The sequence below is a fragment of the Mesoplodon bidens genome (genome assembly GCF_964165515.1).
Source record: "Mesoplodon bidens genome assembly, chromosome: 18".
Classification (NCBI taxonomy): domain Eukaryota; kingdom Metazoa; phylum Chordata; class Mammalia; order Artiodactyla; family Ziphiidae; genus Mesoplodon; species Mesoplodon bidens.
This window is the reverse complement of record NC_138175.1, coordinates 47,001,499-47,020,518: the sequence shown is the minus strand read 5'-3', so window position 1 is coordinate 47,020,518 and position 19,020 is coordinate 47,001,499. Positions and strand designations below refer to the sequence as shown.

The 19,020-nt window shown below is 52.2% G+C and overlaps 1 protein-coding gene across 13 annotated transcripts in view; it reads right to left on the bottom strand.

Annotated features, from left to right (window-relative positions):
* SIPA1L3 (signal induced proliferation associated 1 like 3) overlaps positions 1 to 19,020 on the bottom strand; it is a 238,906-nt gene that overhangs the window by 44,940 nt on the left and 174,946 nt on the right. For 10 of the 13 annotated variants that reach the window (XM_081217052.1, XM_081217046.1, XM_081217051.1 and 7 more), the window contains exons 11-14: positions 11,964 to 12,215; positions 11,007 to 11,144; positions 7,359 to 7,415; positions 2,354 to 2,481 (exon numbers count right to left, since the gene is read on the bottom strand). In XM_081217052.1, coding sequence (XP_081073178.1) covers positions 2,354 to 2,481; positions 7,359 to 7,415; positions 11,007 to 11,144; positions 11,964 to 12,215 — 575 coding nt within the window. The remainder of the gene's footprint in view (positions 1 to 2,353; positions 2,482 to 7,358; positions 7,416 to 11,006; positions 11,145 to 11,963; positions 12,216 to 19,020) is intronic. The other 3 variants (XM_081217053.1, XM_081217056.1, XM_081217057.1) reach the window with 1 other exon arrangement.

Sequence of the window (19,020 nt, the reverse complement as noted above, 5' to 3'; positions counted from 1 at the left end):
CACCTGGACGGGTGACAGACATGGACGTGGATGTGAGAGATGTGCTGAAAACACGGCCTGGGGCAGCTGGTGGCTCTGGGGCCACCTTCCTAACCTGGTTGCGCTGAGGCTTGAGGAACGCTCACTCCGTGGGTGAGGGGCTGTGGTGGTGTCTGTGGGTGATGAGGGTTAAGGAGGGTTCTAGAACCAATAGGTCTTGGTCCAAATCTCAGTGATGCTACTCACCAGCAGGGACCTCTGACAAGGGACAACCTTTCTGTGCCTCACCTTCCTCGTTTCTAAAACAGGGCAGTCACGGCACCCACTCTGTCGTGTTCCTGAGATGATTAAACAGGAGGGGGTGTATAGCACCGGAAACCACGCCGCTGTCATCGCAATCACGGTCATCCGACCAGGGCTGGGCACATCCCCACGTCCATCGTGGCACCTGATTCCCCCACCCTGGTCTTGAATACCGTCTAAACTTTATGACAACCCCTAGACACAGACTGCCCTGATTTGTGTGTGTGCAGGGAGGGGTTAGTCAACTTATAACAAGGTCTCAAGGAAGTGAGAGGGGAGACGAGCTCTAGGGGACAGAAGAGGAAAGAAAGAGGGACCACGGTGAGCTTCTGTGACTCCTTATCTGGGGCCCATGGTGAGTGCTGGAAAAATTTCCTTCTTAGTTTACACTTTGGAGTAATGACATTGCCAAGCAACGCGTTTCTCTTCTTCTCAACTGGGGGAGGGTGGGGGGAAAGAATCTGCCTGTGCTGGAGCAAAGATCACAGACTGCGGGCAGGATCAAGCGTGCTGAGTAGAGGAGCGAACCCGTGTCTGCAGGCCCCGGAGGCAGCAGCAGTGGGGGACAGTGGGGGGCTGGGGCGATCTGCTTGCCTGCAGTCCAACCATTGTCCCTGGTTTAAGAGAACCATGGGGCGGCGGTGCTGAGGAATTCTCCAGGCCGCTAATCCTGGGGCAGGCAACCTCTCCCCTGCCCCACAGTGCCCGGGGGGAGCCGGTGATGTGCTGCCATGGTCCTCCCCGCCGAGAGCTGCCTGGATACTGTCGAACACCCGCTGCGTGGACATCTCCATCTCCTGCCCCTCTGATGTCAGCGCTCTCTGACACTTCACTGATTTTCTTGCTTTTGAACCCACCCATCATCTGCTGGTTCTCACACTTCAAAGGGGCTACAACTTTGTTATGAGGAATCATGTTTAAGATATTCATCTAAGTAGTACATGCCCATGATTAATACTTATACATAGAAGAATAAACAGATGAGAAGATGCTCAGTCTCATCAGGCATCAGAAAAATGCAAATTAAAAACACAACATGATACTACTACGTGCCCACTAGGAAGGCTGAAATGAAAAGGCTGGTGAGGACTGGAGCAAACAGAACTCTCTCTGTCGTTGGTGGGAGTGGTAAATGGTTTGGCAGTCTCTTATAAAGTTAAACGCATGACCCAGCAATTCCACTCCTAGGTATATTCCCTGCAGAAATGTGAGTATGTGTTCATCAAAAGACAGGTATGAGGATATTCCTGGCAGCACTATTCTAAGCAGCCCTGAACTGGAAACAATCCAAATGTCCTTCAACGTTAGACTCGAGTAAGAAATTGTGGGTCATTCAGACAATGGATATGCTACACAGAAATGGCGCGGCTACCCACAACCACGTGGCCGACCCTTACCAACACAATACTGAGCAACAGAAGCCACACACACACACACACACACACAGTGCATCCAGTGGGAGTCTACATTCCATATGCGTGAAGTTCAAAACCAGGCAAGATTAAGTCTGGTCGTGGGAAGCAAGACAGGGGTGGCCTTTGGGGATACTGATTGGGAGGGGCTGGGGCCTTCCAGGAGGCTGGCCACGTCTGTCTCTTGCCCTGGGTGTGGAACACGGGCGCGTTCACTTTGTGATATGTTATCACACGAGATGCTCCAGATTTGGGCTCGTTTCTCAGCACAGCAGCCGAGAAGCAACACTGGAAGCTTTATGTAACGAGCAGCCTCAGAACACTGCAGGCTCTGTTCCCGAGGGCACCACTTCCAGTCCTTCTCAACGACTTCCCCTGGTGGTCCCCACCTCCAAGTCGCACACACAGCTGTGCCCTGGCTCCTGACCGACAGTGTCGGCAGACCCCGTCTGCTGATGCCCTGCCCGGATGGAGATGGATCTGGCTCACTGGTCCCTGCCGCTCTCCCGGGTGACCTCTCTAATCTTACGTGTGGCACTTACAGCTTTCTTTTGTGTTTTATCCATCACTGACAGGAGGAGGGGTGTCACCTGTCACGCTGTGACTAAGAGGTCGTGCAGGGTGACGCCAGGGGCACAGCTGGCCTGGGGAGCCCTTACCTGGCTTCTGGCGCTCCATGGTGCTCTCCTGGCTGGTCAGGCCGCCTGAGGAGGACTCACCGCTGGACGTCCCATCGTGGCTGAAGTGGGGATCAAAAGACAGCAGTGGGTGTGGGGCGGCTGTGTACCTGCAGGGGAGTGAGAGGACCAAACACAGGTTGAAGGGCTGGTGTGCCAAAACCACTGAGACTTCCTCGATGTGGGGTTTTAAATACACGGGAGGCTCCACGCGGAGGGGAGGCTAAGTGAGGAAGCCTGGAAACGTGCTATTAACTGAGGGTCAGGAGTGAGTTCTGTGCGGGAAGCATGCCAGGGAGCCGGTGGTGGCAGGGCGTGTGGGGCCAGGTGGGGTCCTCAAGGAAGGAGGGGGGAGAAGCCACCTGGGCAACAGCCCTACCCAGAGGCTCCTCCGGGGTCCTGTTTCTTGGCTGCGAAATGGGGTGGGCTGTCATCAGCAGCCCCCACCCCCAGGCCTGTCTTGGGCTCCCTTTCTCTCTGGTGGAGGAGGGCAGGATAAGGCAGCGTTTGTAGGTACAGGAGGCCTGGAACCTGGCGGCCTGGGGATCAAGCCTCCCCTCATCCTCTCGCCCAGCCAGGTACAGTCACTTCCTTGCCCTGAGCCTCAGTTTCCCTAGTTGTCAAGAGGCAACTGCAGTAGGTCCTTCCTTGCAGGACTGAATGTCGTCCTGTGTGTCCAGAGCTTAGCCTGAGGCTGACAGGCCAGAACTGTGTGTGTCTCTCTGGTGGAGGAAAGAGCTGCAGAGGAGAAGCTGCGGGCTCAGGCTTTAGAACAAGGCAGGTCTGGGCTCAACCCCAGCTCCATCCCCTACTAGCTGCGTGACCTTGGTAGGGCAAGTGCTCATCAGTTTGAGCTGCCGTTTTCCTGTCTGAAGAATGACATTTTCTGCTTCACAGGGTTGTGGAGGAATGAAATAACAAAGTTGTCTCCTAGACAGAGATTCTCTTGGAGGCTGGCCTTGCACACCCACAGGCAAGGGCTGAGATTTAACAGAGGGATTGGCCAAAGGTTCTCTGTGGCCTCAGGTCCCACAGACATTCTCTATGAACCCGGAGTGAATCCTGTGGGTGCCTCCCAACGTCCATTCCGCCTCAGATCAGAGCCAGTCATGGCGGAAACCTTCTCCCTGCCTGGGGTTGGTTAGGGACAGGCACATGAGATGTGAGACGATGTGAGTTATTAAGACTCCCATGAAATACTTCTGGCTCTTCACCTGGCAAGCACATGGCAGGACCACACTTCCTAGCCCCTTGAGACTGGCTGGCTGGGACTGTGTGACTAGTTCTCGCCAGTGAGCTGTGAGGCAGCCTGCATCCTGAGAGGTCCAACCAGTGGTGGACCTGCAGTGTGGGTGCAAAATAAACCTTTGCTGACTTTGGTCACTGCAATTTTCAGGCATCTGTTACCCAGCATAACCTGACTGAAATGGGGGAAGTCTGCTGAGGAGCTTTGGGGAAAAGTCTCCTTGCTCCGAAGGGAGCTGGCATGGAAAGATGGCCTCTCTTCTTCACCAGGTGTTGCTGGGTTCAGATATAACACCATGAGCCGCTGTCACCCTCTCCCAACCAGCCTGAGAACAAGGCCAATGCTGAGCGTGGAAGGGAGTAGGCACCGGGCCCCTGATGAGGTTGTCGAGATGCTGGATTAACCCTCCCTGGAGCCTGCTCTACCTCTGAACCTTCTTTGCTGTGAGATAACACAGTCCTACAGCATTCTGAGTCAGCCAAGTTTTGGCTACTTGCCACCAGAAACGTTCCATTGACATAAGCCCTGGACTTTGCAGGAGTCACTGAGCCTCCATTAATCAAGCTGATATTGTGATTCCCCATTTGGCTCCTGTGCCTATACTTGCAACTTGAGAAGATGATAAACCAGGACCCCCCAAAATCCAAAAGAGGAGTTAACTGACTTCTCCAGGGTCACCCTGCCAGCCCCAAGCCAGGGCTGTCTCTGTAGAGAGCAACTCTAAACCCCTGGCTTCAACACCTCCAGGGCAGCAGAGGGGTGCTGCAGAGGTGCACTGGACTTCCTGATTTCTCGTCTTTACTCACCTGCCAAGAAAATACATATTATCCCCGCTTCTCCAGGCCTTGAACTCTAATGCCTCCAGGAAAAAAAGAGCCAAAACAATAAAAAAGCATAGGCAGTCTTCAGCTTAGCAGCCAGCCAACCTCCTGGTAAAATGTGGCTCCAGCACAGCTGGAAACTGAAGTGTTGATGTGTTTATTCCATTTTCTCAAAATGTCCGTATCAAATTCTGAGTATTAAAGGAAGACGGCAGTGGCTGGGATCAGCCAAAGGAAAGCGGAAGGTCCAAGTGGCAGATGCTGCAGGCTGCTCCCTCAGTGTCTACTCTCTGCTTCCACCTTGGTAACGGAATCCCAACTGTACTGGGGGCAGCAGTGTGATCGGTAAACAAACTACATTTCCCAGGCTCCCTTGCAGTCCTGGCCAATGAGATAAGAGTACTGCACGTGACTCCCAGGCAATCTCTGGAAGTGTGCGGTGGGTGCCTTTACCTCATTATCTCCCTAAGGCTGAGCAGCCACCTTAAGACCAGTAGGCCACAGGCCAAGGGTGGGAGAACATCGGCGAGGAGGAGCAGCCAAACCCAATCCCAACTTTTTTTTTTTTTTGGCTGCACTGCATGGCTTACGGGATCTTAGTTCCCCGACCAGGGATTGAATCTGGGCCCTGGCAGTGAAAGTGCCGCATCCTAACCACTGGACCGCCGGAGGAGTCCCCTGATGGACTGTCTTTAGCTGGATATATGTTACCAGCTTAATCTCTCAGCTAACTGTCCCCAGTCAAGACAACCTGTACTTTGTCCATTTATGTAATTCTCTCACTAAAAAGCCTTCTTATTATCCCAATGCAAACTGACTGACCTATGTCGACCATTCTTTAGGTGCTGAATATGTCCTATTTGGGGCCATTTCTATCATTACCACATCCTGGTCAAGCTGATTGGAAACTGGAACATTCCAGAATCTCACCATGCATAGCTCTGGGCAAAACTTCCCAGAAGCAGGTTTGGGCTGCCAGGATCTTGGCTTTGAACTTCCCACTCTGCCATATAGGAAAGTACCAAGATGGAATTGAACTCCTGAGGGCAGGGCTCCAGGCCTGGATGGAACAGTGGATGGGTGCATTACAGGAGGACTAGGTAAAGGGTGGACGGACGATGCAGCCACTGCTGGCTGCCACCTGGGTCGGCATCATCTTCTTTGCCTTCTTTGCCTCTGCTGGTGGAGTCCAGATTCTGCTCTTGCGGCCATCCCTCTGCCACGCGACTTGTGTAAATCCTGATGGTTTAAGACGGTCATGGGGGTCCAATGTGACCTTGCCAGGGGTTAGTTCAGGGGTGGGCAAGTGACCGAGTTCCTTTACTGTTAGAAACAGAGAGAAGCTCTTCCTTCTTTTTCTGCAGGGCACCGGTTTTGCTCGGAGCCACAGTAGCCCTCATGGGTCATGAACGGAGCCAGGTCCCTGAGGGTGACCCTGTACAATTAACCAGCCCTAGACCCACCCCACCTCTGGACTTATTACGTGATGATGATAAATCCCCCTGATGCTCATGCCTTCTTGAGTTAGGTTTTTTGTCTCAAGTCAAATGCCGCCTAACTGATATACCACTCTTTATGGAACTGGCAGAGAAAAACAAAGAAAAAAAAAAAAAGCCAGCCAGGTGGCCTAATGAGCAAATGTCTGGGGTCCACGCCATTCCTGCAGGGTGCTGAGCTGGGTACACAATTCTGTTCTAGCGCCCTGTACTGAGTTTGGAGGTTTGCTCATGTTGCACGTGAGAGTGGCAAACTCCTGAGGACGGGGCCCGCATCTGCAGCTGCCGGCACAGCCCTGCATGCAGCAGTAACAGTCAGAACCCTCACAGGGCACTTACTGTGTGCCGGGCTCAGTCCTAAGTGCTCGAGGGAGGTTCCCTCCTAGAATGTTCTCAATACTGCTCAGAGGCAGACTTTTTTTTTTTTTAACAGCTAATTTTTCTTTTTTTCTTTTCTTTTTTTTGGGCCTTGCTGTGTGGCATGAAGGATCCTAGTTCCCTGACCAGGGATGGAACTTGTGCCCCCTGCAGTGGAAGTGCAGAGCCCTAACCATTGGACCACCAGGGAATTACCAAGGGCAGACGTTTTACATGTGAGCAAACTGAGGGGCAGAGAGGTGAAGCCCACTCTCACATGGCTGATGAGGTGCAGGCCATCTTGCCCTCCTGTCTCAGTAAATCTAAAATGGGCCATGGGACAGGTTCTGTCTAAGAGGGCCTTCGAGCTCCTAAAATAGCCTGATGAATTCGGCAAGTTGCAGGCCCGCTGGAGAAGACAGCAGGAGACACAGGAGTCCTGAGGGGGGAATGTCCGTGGCTGGGCTGGCTTGGGTCACACAGGCTCCAGGATGTCAACTGTGCAGCAGGAAAAGGGGAAAGGAGCTGAGGCCAAAGGCCACTGGGGCAGCCTGACTTGTTCCCGGGCCTCTTATCGCCGGCTGGTGACTGGCCATGAGACACACTTTTGGGGGTTTAGGGGCTGAGGTGTGCTAGGAATGGTTGGCAAAATTTGGAACCTAGCTGTTGACAGAGATAAAAACTGCTGAGACCTAGGTCACAGAGAGCCGAGTCAGGCTCCATTGGTGCCCTGGGAAGAGAAGGGTGGGCTGGGAAGAGCTGGAATCCAAGGGAAAGGGGAGAGTTTTTCACTTGCCAATGCCAGAAAGCCTGAAACACAAAATCACAGCCATCAGTGTCACTGTGGGGTGGGGACTCCAGTAGGGACCAGGCATGTCACCCTGATTTGGAGGATGCGCTCAGAGTCTCGTGGGCAGGCAGGACAGCTCTGGGTCAGAGTCGGTCCCTTAGAATCACACAGGCCTGGGTTCCTGGAAAAGTGATCTTGGCCAACCTTGGCCAAGTGGATTCACCTTGTTGAGCCTCAGTTTTCCCCCTCCCTCTGTAAAATGGGACACGCTACCCACCTCATGGAAGTGCTGGAAGCACTCGTTGAGATCATGCGTATAGCTCCGTGGAACAGTCTAGAGATTACAGAAATAGACCCACACAAATGTGCCCAATTAATTTCCCCTTCCAATGAATTTTTGCTTTAAGAAGCAAAAGCAATACACTGGAGGAGGGAGAGCCTTTTCCATAAATGGTACTGGACATCGGCAGGCAAAAAAAGGAACCTTAACCTAAACCTTTCACCTTAGGCAAAAACTAGCTTTGAAAAACTCAAAGTGGATCATGGACTTAAATGGAAAATAGAAAGCAATTAAAACTTCTAGGAAGGGAATTCCCTGGCGGTCCAGTGGTTGGGATTCCATGCTTCCATTGCAGGGGGCACGGGTTTGATCCCTGGTCGGGGAACTAAGATCCCACATGCTGCACAGCATGGCAAAAAAAAAAAGGAAAAACTTCTGGGAAAAAAAAGTCTTCAGGACTCAGGACTAGGCAGAGCTCTAAGATTTAACACCAGAAGCATATGATCCATAAAAGGAAAACAATGATAATTTGGAGCTCGTCAAAATTAAAAACTTTTGTGAAAGACCCTGTTATGAAGATGAAAAGACAAACTAATGACTGGGAGAAAATATTTGCAAACCACAAAGCTAACAAAGGACTTGTATCTAGAATATATAAACATTGAAAAACAAAGATGATCAACATCATTAGCCGTTAGAGAAATGCAAATTAAAACCACAGTGAGGGCTTCCCAGGTGGCACAGTGGTTAAGAATCTGCCTGCCAATGCAGGGGACACGGGTTTGAGCCCGGGTCCGGGAAGATGCCACGTGCTGCGAAGCAACTAAGCCCGTGCACCACAGCTACTGAGCCTGTGCTCTAGAGCCCGTGAGCCACAACTACTGAGCCCGCGTGCCACAACTACTGAAGCCTGTGTGCCTAGAGCCCGTGCTCCGCAACAAGAGAAGCCAATGCAATGAGCAGCCCGCGCACCGCAACGAAGAGTAGCCCCCACTCACTGCAACTACAGAAAGCCCATGCTCAGCAATGAAGACCCGTCGCAGCCAAAAACAAACAAACAAACAAACAAACAAAACCCACAATGAGATATCATCACACACCTATGAGAATAGCTGAAACGAAAAACGGTGATGACACCAGAGAGCGACAAGGATGTGGAGAAACCGGATGACTCATACCTTGCCAGTGGGAATGGACAATGGTACAACCACTCTGGAAAATAGTTTGGCAGCTCTTTTTAAAACTAAAAATGGACTTACCACAAAGTAAGCAATTGTATTCTCTGTTCTTCCTAAACACTTCTCTACACATAATACAGAATGGTCAGCATACCCCTTCACAGAAATAACAATGTTCTCAGCTCCTTGAGTAAACAGCACTCTTAGAAACATCTCTCCCCCACGACCCGGAGCTTTACTGAGGTGTAACTGACAAATAAAACTGTAATATATTTAAAGTGTACAAAATAATGATTTATGTATACATTGTGAAATGATTACCACAATTGAGTTAATTAACACATCTATCATCTCACATAGTTATCTTTTTTTTGGGTGAGAATGCTTAAGATCTACTCTCTTAGCAGATTTTAAGTGTACAGTACAGAATTATGAACTACAGCCACCATGCTACACATTAAATCCTCAGAACTTATCCATCTCGTAACCCAAAGTTTGTGCCCTTTGACCAACATCGCTCCATTTCCCCCACCCCCAGGCAACCACCATTCTACTCTGTTTCTTTGAGTTCAACTTTTTTTTCCCTCCTGCATTCCACTCCATTCTGCTTACTCACATCTGTAGCCTTTGCTCTGTCTGGAATGACCTTCTCCCTCTTCTCTTCGGCAGACTCCTACTAATTTCTCAAAGCCTTATTCAAATGCCACTTCCTCCTGGCAGCCAGCCTAGACCTGACGCTGGGCTGAGCTCCCTCCTCTGAGGCCTGAGTCTATTAGAGCTCTCATCAGAGTGCACATCCCTTGTAAGACCCTCTCTCCACCACAGCAGCACTGACAACAGGAATCCCTGGGGTAAGTGAGTATCTCAAATATTTCTCCTGGCACCTGGCACATGGAAGGCTCTGGGGATCCTTTGCTGATGACAGCTGAATGGTGGCCACTAGAAGATGAAAGACTGAGTATGTTTCCCCCAGTTTTACAACAGAGGCTTAGAATCAAACGATGTTTAGTGTGGTGGCTCTCGAAGTGTGTTCCCTGGACCAGCAGCCTTGGTATCGCATGCTCTACCCCAGTCCTACCAAGCTGGAAACTCAGGGGTAACAAGCCCTCCCTCCGGGTGATTCTGAAGCTCGCTATTTAAACAAACTCACTCACTCAATCCATCTTTCATCAAATATATACCAAGGATCTACCATGTGACAGACCCTGTGCTGTGTGATGGTAATAATATTATACAAAACGACCTGGAAAGGTACTGTATCTTGGAGAGCAGGCTTGTTCGTGCACACATGCATGAGTATGTATGCACATGTGTGTGTGCACACACGCTTAACTGGGCTAACAGAACGGAAAGTGCTCAAGGCCATGGTCAGGAAATACACATGAAGCGAAGGGCACAGGGGCAGCACGTCACCTAGTGTGGGGGGAGGTACAGGGAAGCCTTCCTGGAGGAGGAGCATCAGCACTCACATTGGACAAATGGTGTCTGTGGAGTGGGTGGGGGTGAAGATCATGAAGAATTTCCATGGGGAGGATTCTGAAATGCACACAGCCTGTCTAGGAAATCAGAAGTGGCCAGGGCGGCTGATGTGCAGGACACTGCACAAGGCTGGAGAGGCGGGTGCGTCCCGGTGGCCAGAGTGAGGCATGGAGGCTGTGTCCTGAGGGCTCTGGGACACAAGGAGGGTTTGGAGTAGGGGACAGACATGGCCAGATATGCAAAGACCCCCCAGTTACTGAGTGGGGGGTGGACCAGAGGAGGTGGCACAGAGACTGGGGGGTCAGGGAGGTGGCCAGGGTGGGGCACTGGGGAAAGGAGGAGAGGGCGGAGATGCTCAGGAGTTTGAAGGGGTGGACCGCAGTAGAGGGGAGGGGGGGAAGGGAGACATCCAGGATGAGGTGCATGGCTCTGGCCTGAAGACAGGGGAGTGGTGGGGCTGCCCCTCAGACAGGGACCCTGGAGGAGGAAGGTTACAGGGCACCAGGGCTGAAGGCTACTGGAGAGCAAGCTAGAGAGCTTGGGTTTATCCCGAGGGCGCTGGGGAGCCAGGGAGGAGCTGGGAAGATCCCTCAGGCTGCCAGACTGGGGAAGGGGACAGGACTGAAGCCCGACCGGCCATGAAAACTGGGTAATGCTGGTGGCCTGGTCCTGGGGAGCACAGGCTGGAGTCAGATGAATGGTTGTTCTGGAAAGCACCTGCTCTTGCTCGGGCAAGTGATTCAGGTGTCAGGAAAACGGCAACCGAAATGCTGCTGCAAGGACAGGCACGGCAAGTCCTGGACAGGCCGGCTTGGCCTTACATCTTAACACACACAGCCCACCCTCCTGGAGGTCCTCTGATGACCTTCAGGGATCCAGAAGCCCCATAAAATGGCAAATAAACTTGTGGGGTAAGTGCATTTCCTGAGGAAGAAGGATTCTGGCTTTCACCAGATTCCTTAACTGAAAAGAGTGAAGAGACTCTGACCTTTCTGGGGATGGCTTGTATCTTGCGTAGGTGGCTGAGCCGGGGGTGGAGAAGCTCCCAGAAGGCTGTCGGTAGGGAGGGACTTTGTCGACCCCTGCTGGTGATGCTGTGTAAGGGGTTTCTGGGAAGCTGACGGGCCTGGAACAGAGAAAGGAGGGAGGAAGGCAGTGGGGGTGAGCGGGGAGGATACCCCTGCCCTCCGAGGAGGACAGCCAGACCTCTCCCTCAGGCCCAACCACATCCCATCTGATTCACCTGCTATCCTCCCATGGGGACAGAGAGAGGGCTGCTGAGCAAAGGGCAGCAGGAAGCCAGGGCACCCCTTGCCTGCCTTCCCACTGCGGCTAAGCCTGCCCCTCAGCTTCTGTGGCCTGATGGGGCTCTGATGGGGCTGCGAAGACCGTTCCCGCCCACGCCTGGGACAAGACTCTCCTCTGCAAGGTGGATTCCTTCACTACTTGGAAAATTTTCTTTATCTTTTAATATGTAATATATTCAAAAGCATTTATCTTTAAGGTATATGCCGTCATAATAAAACAAACTCCCTGAAGCTACCACCCAACCCAAGAGCTACAGCGGCGGCAATACCTGTCCACTGGTGGGTTCCTCCCCTCCCCACTTCCCTGCCAGAGGAATCACTGTCCTAAATTTTGTGCTTATCAGTCCTTTGACCTTTTAAAAAAGTATATAGTTTTAATCATATACAGTAGGGTGGATTTCCAACCTCAGACCCTGAGCTCCCCAGCCCTGGGCCCTCACACAAGAGGCTCATAAGGCAAGCTTAAGGGAAGGAGGAAGCGGGGAGCATATAAGCACAAGAAGAAAAGGAGGAAGACTGAGGAGAGGAAGAGACTGGACAGCAGGGGAAGGAGAGAGAAAAGGGCAAAGGGCGGCTGCAGACAGGAGGGAGGTGCGGGCTGGGCTGGTGCCCCGGGTGGGTGCGGGGGAAGTCCTTACCTCTTGCTGTGCAGGGGCTGGGACTCCCGGAAGGGGACCATGGGGGTCTGCTTCGGGGGCCGGCTCAGGGACTGGGCGTGCCCGGGGGCGGTGGGAGTGGCCCACTTGGAGGCTGGGAGAGAGTTGTGGGACGCGGGTCCGCTCCATTGCCAGGGAGCGTTGCTGCGGTAGGGGGGCCGGCCCCCCGCGGCCAGGCTCTCCAGGTCCATCTTGGGCTCCGAGGTATTCATGTCGTAGGTCTCTGGCCACCCCCTGGGAAGAAAAACTGCGTTACTCAGACAGGCCCCGGCCCACCAGCGCGCACGCCTGCTGAGCATCGCAGCAGCACTGGCTGGGCTTTCCCACCCAATCTGAACGGACACGGCCTATTTTAAAAGCCCAGTAGGTACCCTTTAAACTGGTCTGACATGTAGCAGCTTGGAGGCCTCAACTGGGACAGGGCCCAACAATGTGGCTCCAACGCTTGGCGCTCTCTACCTCATCTCCTCTCCCCTCCTCTTCCTCTCTCCTCATCTCCCTTCCTCTCCCTTCTCCCTGACCCAGGCCTTGGGTCGGCCAGTGTCCTCCATGGGCTGGCTCGGCCCCCCTTGGTGGTTCTCGGGGCCAGGAAGGCGGATGCCCTCAGAATCAAAGGACAGTATCTGCCTTGTTCCAAGGAAGCTCAAAGGCAGCTGGAAGAGGAGCAGGTGACCTACTTTGCAGGGTGGTTTAAAAAAAAAAAAAAAAAAGCCACGAAATCCAGAACCTTGAAATAGATGCAGAACGGCCTGTGAATTCCCCCAGACCAGGCTGGCACACACGCACCGCAGCGTTCCTGGGCTCTAGGTGGGGAGATCCACATGCTGGGCTGGCATCTCCACCACTGCTGCAGTGCAGCACGGGAGGGGACTCTGAGCCCGAGGAGGGGGCCCTGAGCCCAAGGAGGGGGCTGTGCTCACAAAATCCACCTCCCAGCAGCTATGGGAGCTGAGCTCAGAGGAGCCCTTGGCCTGGAAGTTCTCCTGCCCACACTGAGCCGATCCTCTGTGGTTCTCCTGAGTCCCCTGGAGCCTGGGGAACTTTCAGGGCATCCAGCAAAAGATCTGGTGGACTTGGTGGCTGGGAGCCTGTGGGCCCAGGTCATGCCTGCTAAGGAGTCATTAAAAGGTGACCTGAGGATGTGCTCTGGCACCTGGGCCAGACACACAGTGCCACTCAGTAGCACTAGAGTAGGAGCTGAGCTGACGTTCTGTAGTTCCTCCCAGAAGACGCTCTGGATTAGCAGGTGCCCGTGCCTCACAAGGTACCAGGTAAGGAATGAAAACATACAAATGTCTACCAGAACCCACAGATACGCCAGGCCTGAGAAGAGGTGGAGGGGGTACCATCGTGGCCCCAGACAGTGCACACCTGCTACTCCTGCCTGCTCAGCTTCTACACCCCTTCTCCTGAGAACACGTCTGTGTGCTCTAGGTGGGGCTGACCCCACTTCTTGGCTCCAGGTATGAGCACATGACCCAGACCTGCTGGTCAGAAACTCTTCTCTCTCTGGACACAATGACAGGCACAGGATTGTCATGTGCCCCAAGCTGAGCCAATCAGAGACAGTGAGCATCAGATCTGGAACTACCAGGGGAAAGATCTATTTCCCTGGGCTGCTGAGCTGGGGAGACCTAAGCTGGAGCTGTGAGGAGGGAGAGGTCATCTTTGTCCCCATGAAGTGGGAGATGGCTTGAGAATGACAGCAACGCACAAAAGGAGACAGGTGATAAAGATTCCTGATGAAGATGTCCCTGCATAAAGCCACGCTTAAATCTTGCCCCATCTCTTAGTCTTATCAGGTGCATTAGCTAGTAAAGTCTCTCTTTTGCTTCACCTCTGTTGCTGGTAACCAGAATTCTAATCAGTAGACACACTGAAGAGAGAAGTAAATCGAGGCACAGAGAAGTTAAGTAATCTATCCAAGGTCACACAGCCAGTAAGAGGTGGAAACTGGATTTATCTATGTATCTATGTACTTATCTATGTACCCATGTATGTATGTATGTATGTAGGTATCTATCTATCTATCTATTCTTTTTTCTTTTTTTGGCCATGCCACACGGCTTGTGGGATCTTAGTTCCCCAACCAGGGGTCGAACCCACACCCTTGGCAGTGAAAGTGCAGAGTCCTAACCACTGGACTGCAAGGGAATTCCCGGAAACTGGATAGTAAGCTGACTTGAAAGCCCACAGCTTTAACCACCATATACACTGGCCCACTGAACAGTGGTTTGGGAACCAGTGAGTAGATTTTTTGGGTCCCTTCTGCCCCAGTTAACTGACAGCTTCATCTTTGGTCAAGAGTCCCTGGGCATGACGTCAAAGAGGGAAACAGTCATCTTGAAGGCAGCACAGAGTGATGGAGAGCCAGGGCTCTGAGGTCAGACAGCTGGTTCAGATCCCAGCTCTGCCACTTATGGCCTGTGTGGCCTTGGGTGAGGGATTTTCCTTCTCAGAGCTTCAGTTTCCTAATCTGTAAGACGGCTGCGAGCATTAGCAGCAAGTCTGGCGCGTGCCAAGCGCTTAACAAACAGGAGCTCTTGCTGCTGTCGCCTTCTCCAGCCGATTCTGTGGACTGTCCACCTGCCATTCCCACACGCTCAGAAGCGAAAGTCTCCCTTCCGCCTTCTGAAGTCCAACCACACCCACCCGGGGGCTCTGGAACAAGTTCCTTCCCAGTGATCTGAGATCCATCAGCATCTAAATTACCCTGAGCGCTCAGTAAAGGAACACAGATTCCTGGGCCCCATCGCAGCTCCTCTGAAGCAGAGTCCTCTTTGAGGTGGGGTCCAGGAAGCTGCATTTTGCCAAGCTGCCAGGGATGATGCTGACATGAGAAAAAGTTTACGAAGCCCATTTCACTTATCTAGTTTTTGAATTGTTTTTAAAAATTAAAGTGGTATAAAAGGGCATCCCTGTCCCCATCTCCGCCCCCCAGCCACACCCACCAGAAGCACCCACAGCTGCCAGGTTTTTACATATTCTTACAGAAATAGCCTATGCACATACGTAAAGATGATTTAAAATAGAAATAAAAAGAATATTACACTTAACTCCAGATTCCCATCTTGCTTTTTTTTATTCTTCCCAATTAACGACATTTCTCACCGGAGAGTTTGACATTTCTGAACTCTCAGCACAGAGACTCACTGCGCTTTCTTTATAAACAACCCATTACTATTCCATCACGTGGATGACCTGGGATCTACTCAGCCAGTCCCCTGCGGTTGGATATTGAGGTTTCTTCTAGTGTTTTGCTTGACCAACAACGCTGCCCTCAGCTACGTGCGGGAGACATCTGAGGGCGGATGCCCCTGGTTTGCAGAACACTTTTCCTCTCTGCCTCCTTGTCCTTGATTCCTAACAGCCTAGTTCCTGGGGGCCATGGGGACTCCTTTCTTATCTCTACTACTCACTGACTTGTGGGGTTTCAATTTCCCTTCTCAGGGAGGAGTTTCCACCCCTCCCCCTTCAGACATCTTAAGTCCAACTGAAGAGGACAAAAGCATCTCAGATCGCATCCCCCGTCAGGCGACGAGAGACAGCAAGATGAGAACATCCCTCCTGCGCCTGTGCAAGCACCCCAGGTCATGACGACACACCTCATTGGGGGCTCTGGAATGTCCTCCCGGCTACCTGGCCCAGCCTGGCAATTGCCCAGCCTGGCAGTGCAGGGCTCACTTGAGAACCCCAGCCTTGCGGCCTGGGGGGTGTGAGGATGATCCCCTGTATTCTGCTCAGTGTCTGAAGAACATGGGGTCCAGACGCACGCCATACAGAGCCTGGCTGGAGGCAGGGAGAACCCTCTGCTCATCCTGGTGTGTTTCCCCTCAGAGCTTATCGTGACATTTGAGCCAGCAGGCCAGGGTTGCAGCAAGAGGCTGGAGGGACCCCAGCGCTGGGGTTATCAGCTCTGCAAATGAGGCCAGCCAGACGCCTCTGCACTTGAAGAACAACAAAAACCACGCAAGTCCCAACCCACACACGCCCCTGTAAACAGGAGATCCTGTTTCTGTGGCCGCCTTGTAAAGGGAGCAGGATGATAGTTTTTCTCCTAAATAGGGCAGGGAGCGGAACCACCCTCCTGGCCCCATCTCCCCAGAGTTGGAGAAGGGAGCCTGCAGACATTTCCTTTTGCTTCAGCTGGTCCCTACCTGTTGGTCCAAGGACGCCTTTGTAGCCTCTGGTGCTCCCAAGTTTTGAAGGTAGGGTATTTCGTGCGTGTGTGCGTGCATGTGTGTGTGTGTGGTGCGTGTGTGTGTGTGTGTGCTCACCTGTGGGGTTACCTCAGCTTGACTTGTCCCTGCAGAGCTCGGAGCAGGTGTGGCCAGGCCTCGGCTCTGTGCAGGGGTGGAGGAGGCCCCGGAAGAGGGCTGGGAAGAGGGGACGCCTGGGGCCTGACCGGAGTGCCAAGGCTGGGGGGCTGGGGTGTGGGTGGCTAAGCCCTTGGTTGCAGCAGGGTTTAAGCCTGCCCAGAACCAGCCCCCACCAAGGTCAGAGCAAAAAGACTCAAGAAGATGGGGCTGTTGCAGCCAGAACGCACACGCCCACAGCTCGCAATCGCTTTCAGAGGCAGCTGAGGATCTGGACACGGAAGCTGGACTGAGTTTTGCTCACCACTCAGTAGCCGTGCAACTCTGCACAAGACACTGGGCCACTCTGGGCGTCAGTCTTCTCACTGGTAAAGCGGGGATCACACCAGACCTGCGAGGTCATGTGTATAAGCACTCAGTGTCACCTCATCTCGTGTCTTTCTCGTGGCTCACTCAGCTCCAGCCACATGACCCTCTTTCTGGTCCATCAACAAGCCAAGGGCCTCTGTCCTCACCTTTGTGATGGCTACTCCCTGCCCGCAAGGCCCCTCCCCTGGCTCCTTCTCGTCTCCAGGCCTTCCCTGAGCCCTCATCCAATGTCGGTCACGCCCTTTAAGCTCCTCACACCCAGGATCTCACAGCTGGTGTGTTCAGAGTGCCTCCTACAGGCCAAGTCCTGTTCCGTGTGCTCTACAGGCCTTACCTCCCCCACCTCACAACCACCTCTAGGGAAAGATCTATTCTTGTCCCTATTTTACAAATGAGGAAACAGGCAGAGAGTGGTGAGGCCACTTGCCCAGGGTCACAGTTAATAAGAGGAGGAGCTTGGATTCAAATGTAGGCAAGCTCCCTGCAGAGCCTGCCTTCCCACTATGCTCAGCTGCCTCCCCCTTTGGCTATATGAACCATCTCACTTGCTTACTTGTTTACTGTTTGTCTCCCCCCGATCCATTCAGCAGGGCTGTGAGGGCCCAGGCCTTGACTGTCCTCTGTGCAGCTGTGTTTCCGACACTTGGAATGTAGTGATTCTAGAGAGAATCACTGTCTCCAGACCCCTCTGGAGCTTGCGAGGGTACCAACTCATTATTCTAAGAACTGCATCTATCCTGCCTTCCCTGTACAAATTATACCTCAGAAGAATCATATAGTTGCTGAAGGGCAGTTCTTTTTTTTTTTTTTTTTTTTTTTTTTTGGCGGTACGCGGGCCTCTCACTGTTGTGGCCTCTCCCGTTGTGGAGCACAGGCTCCGGACGTGCAGGTTCAGCAGCCATGGCTCATGGGCCCAGCCGCTCTGCAGCGTGTGGGATCTTCCCAGACCGGGGCACGAACCTGTGTCCTCTGCATCGGCAGGCGGACTCTCAACCACTGCATCACCAGGGAAGCCCAAGGATAGTTCTTTTTAGAAGAATTCCAGGGACGTCCCTGGCAGTCCAGTGGTTAAGACTCTGGGCTTCCAACGCAGGGGGCACAGGTTCGACCCCTGGTCAGGGAACTAAGATCCCGCATATCGCGGGACGGCCAAAAAATAAAATAAAAATTTAAAAAAAAAAGGGAAGAATTCCAGCCAGTAAATAACACAGGAATGACAGAAATGAGGACATCACTTCAATGTGACCTGTAATGACATAGGGGATCCAGGCAATGATCACGAATGGCTGCTGAGAGCTGAAGGGAAACGTATGGTCACAGGTCAGGTTGCCACCATCTGAACCCTCTGAGCGCCCTTAGTATCACTCACACAGGGACAACCGGACATTTGATGCCTCCTAATGGATGCACACCTGGGAAGTGCCGTTACCAAAAGAAATTCAACCATAATCTGATCAAGCTTCTATGCTGAACTTCAGTTTACAGGAAATACACATGTTAGAAAAACAGGTTAAAGGACACCAGAGGGGTGGTGTCCAAGCAGCTAAATCCAGGACGTGGGAAACTCTAAAGGACAAGTGACCTGGTTTCCTCCCAAAGTATGCTGTAAGAAGAAAATAAGAGGGAGAGGAAACTTACAGATTAGAAGGGCCCGAAGAGGCACATCAACCAAATGCCACAGGAGGAGCCTGATTAACAAAACAACTGTTTTAAAAAAATATCTCTCTGATACAAAAGAAGTTAAAGATAGACTGGGCAGTTGATGCTGACTTTCTGCTAAATTTTTTAAGTGTAATAATAATTTTTTAAAGGTCCTGACTGGGTAGAGATACATTCCAAGGAGTTGGGATTGCTTCAAATAATCCAAGGTGGGGAGGTATGGAATTGAAAACAAAAAGAAAAACTGGGACTTCCCTGGTGGCACAGTGGATATGACTCCATGCTCCCAATGCAGGGGGCCCAGGTTCGATCCCTGGTCAGGGAACTAGATCCCACATGCATGCTGTAACTAAGAGTTTGCATGCCACAACTGAGGAGCCGGCAAACCACAACTAAAGAGCCCGCATGCTGCAACTAAGGAGCCGATGAGCTGCAACTAAGGAGCCCGCCTGCTGCAACTAACACCCAGCGCAACCAAATAAATAAATATTTAAAAAACAAACAAAAACCAAAACAAGAACTGGCCACATGTTGATAAATGTTGAAACAAGGGGCTCAGCATACTTTTCATATGTTTGAAATGTTCCATTAAAACAAAACAAAAGAAAATGAAAAGAAACAAACACTGCACTGGCTTCCTAGTGAACAAAACCCAAGCTCATCACCATGTCCAGAAAGGCCCCCCAGTCTGTCCG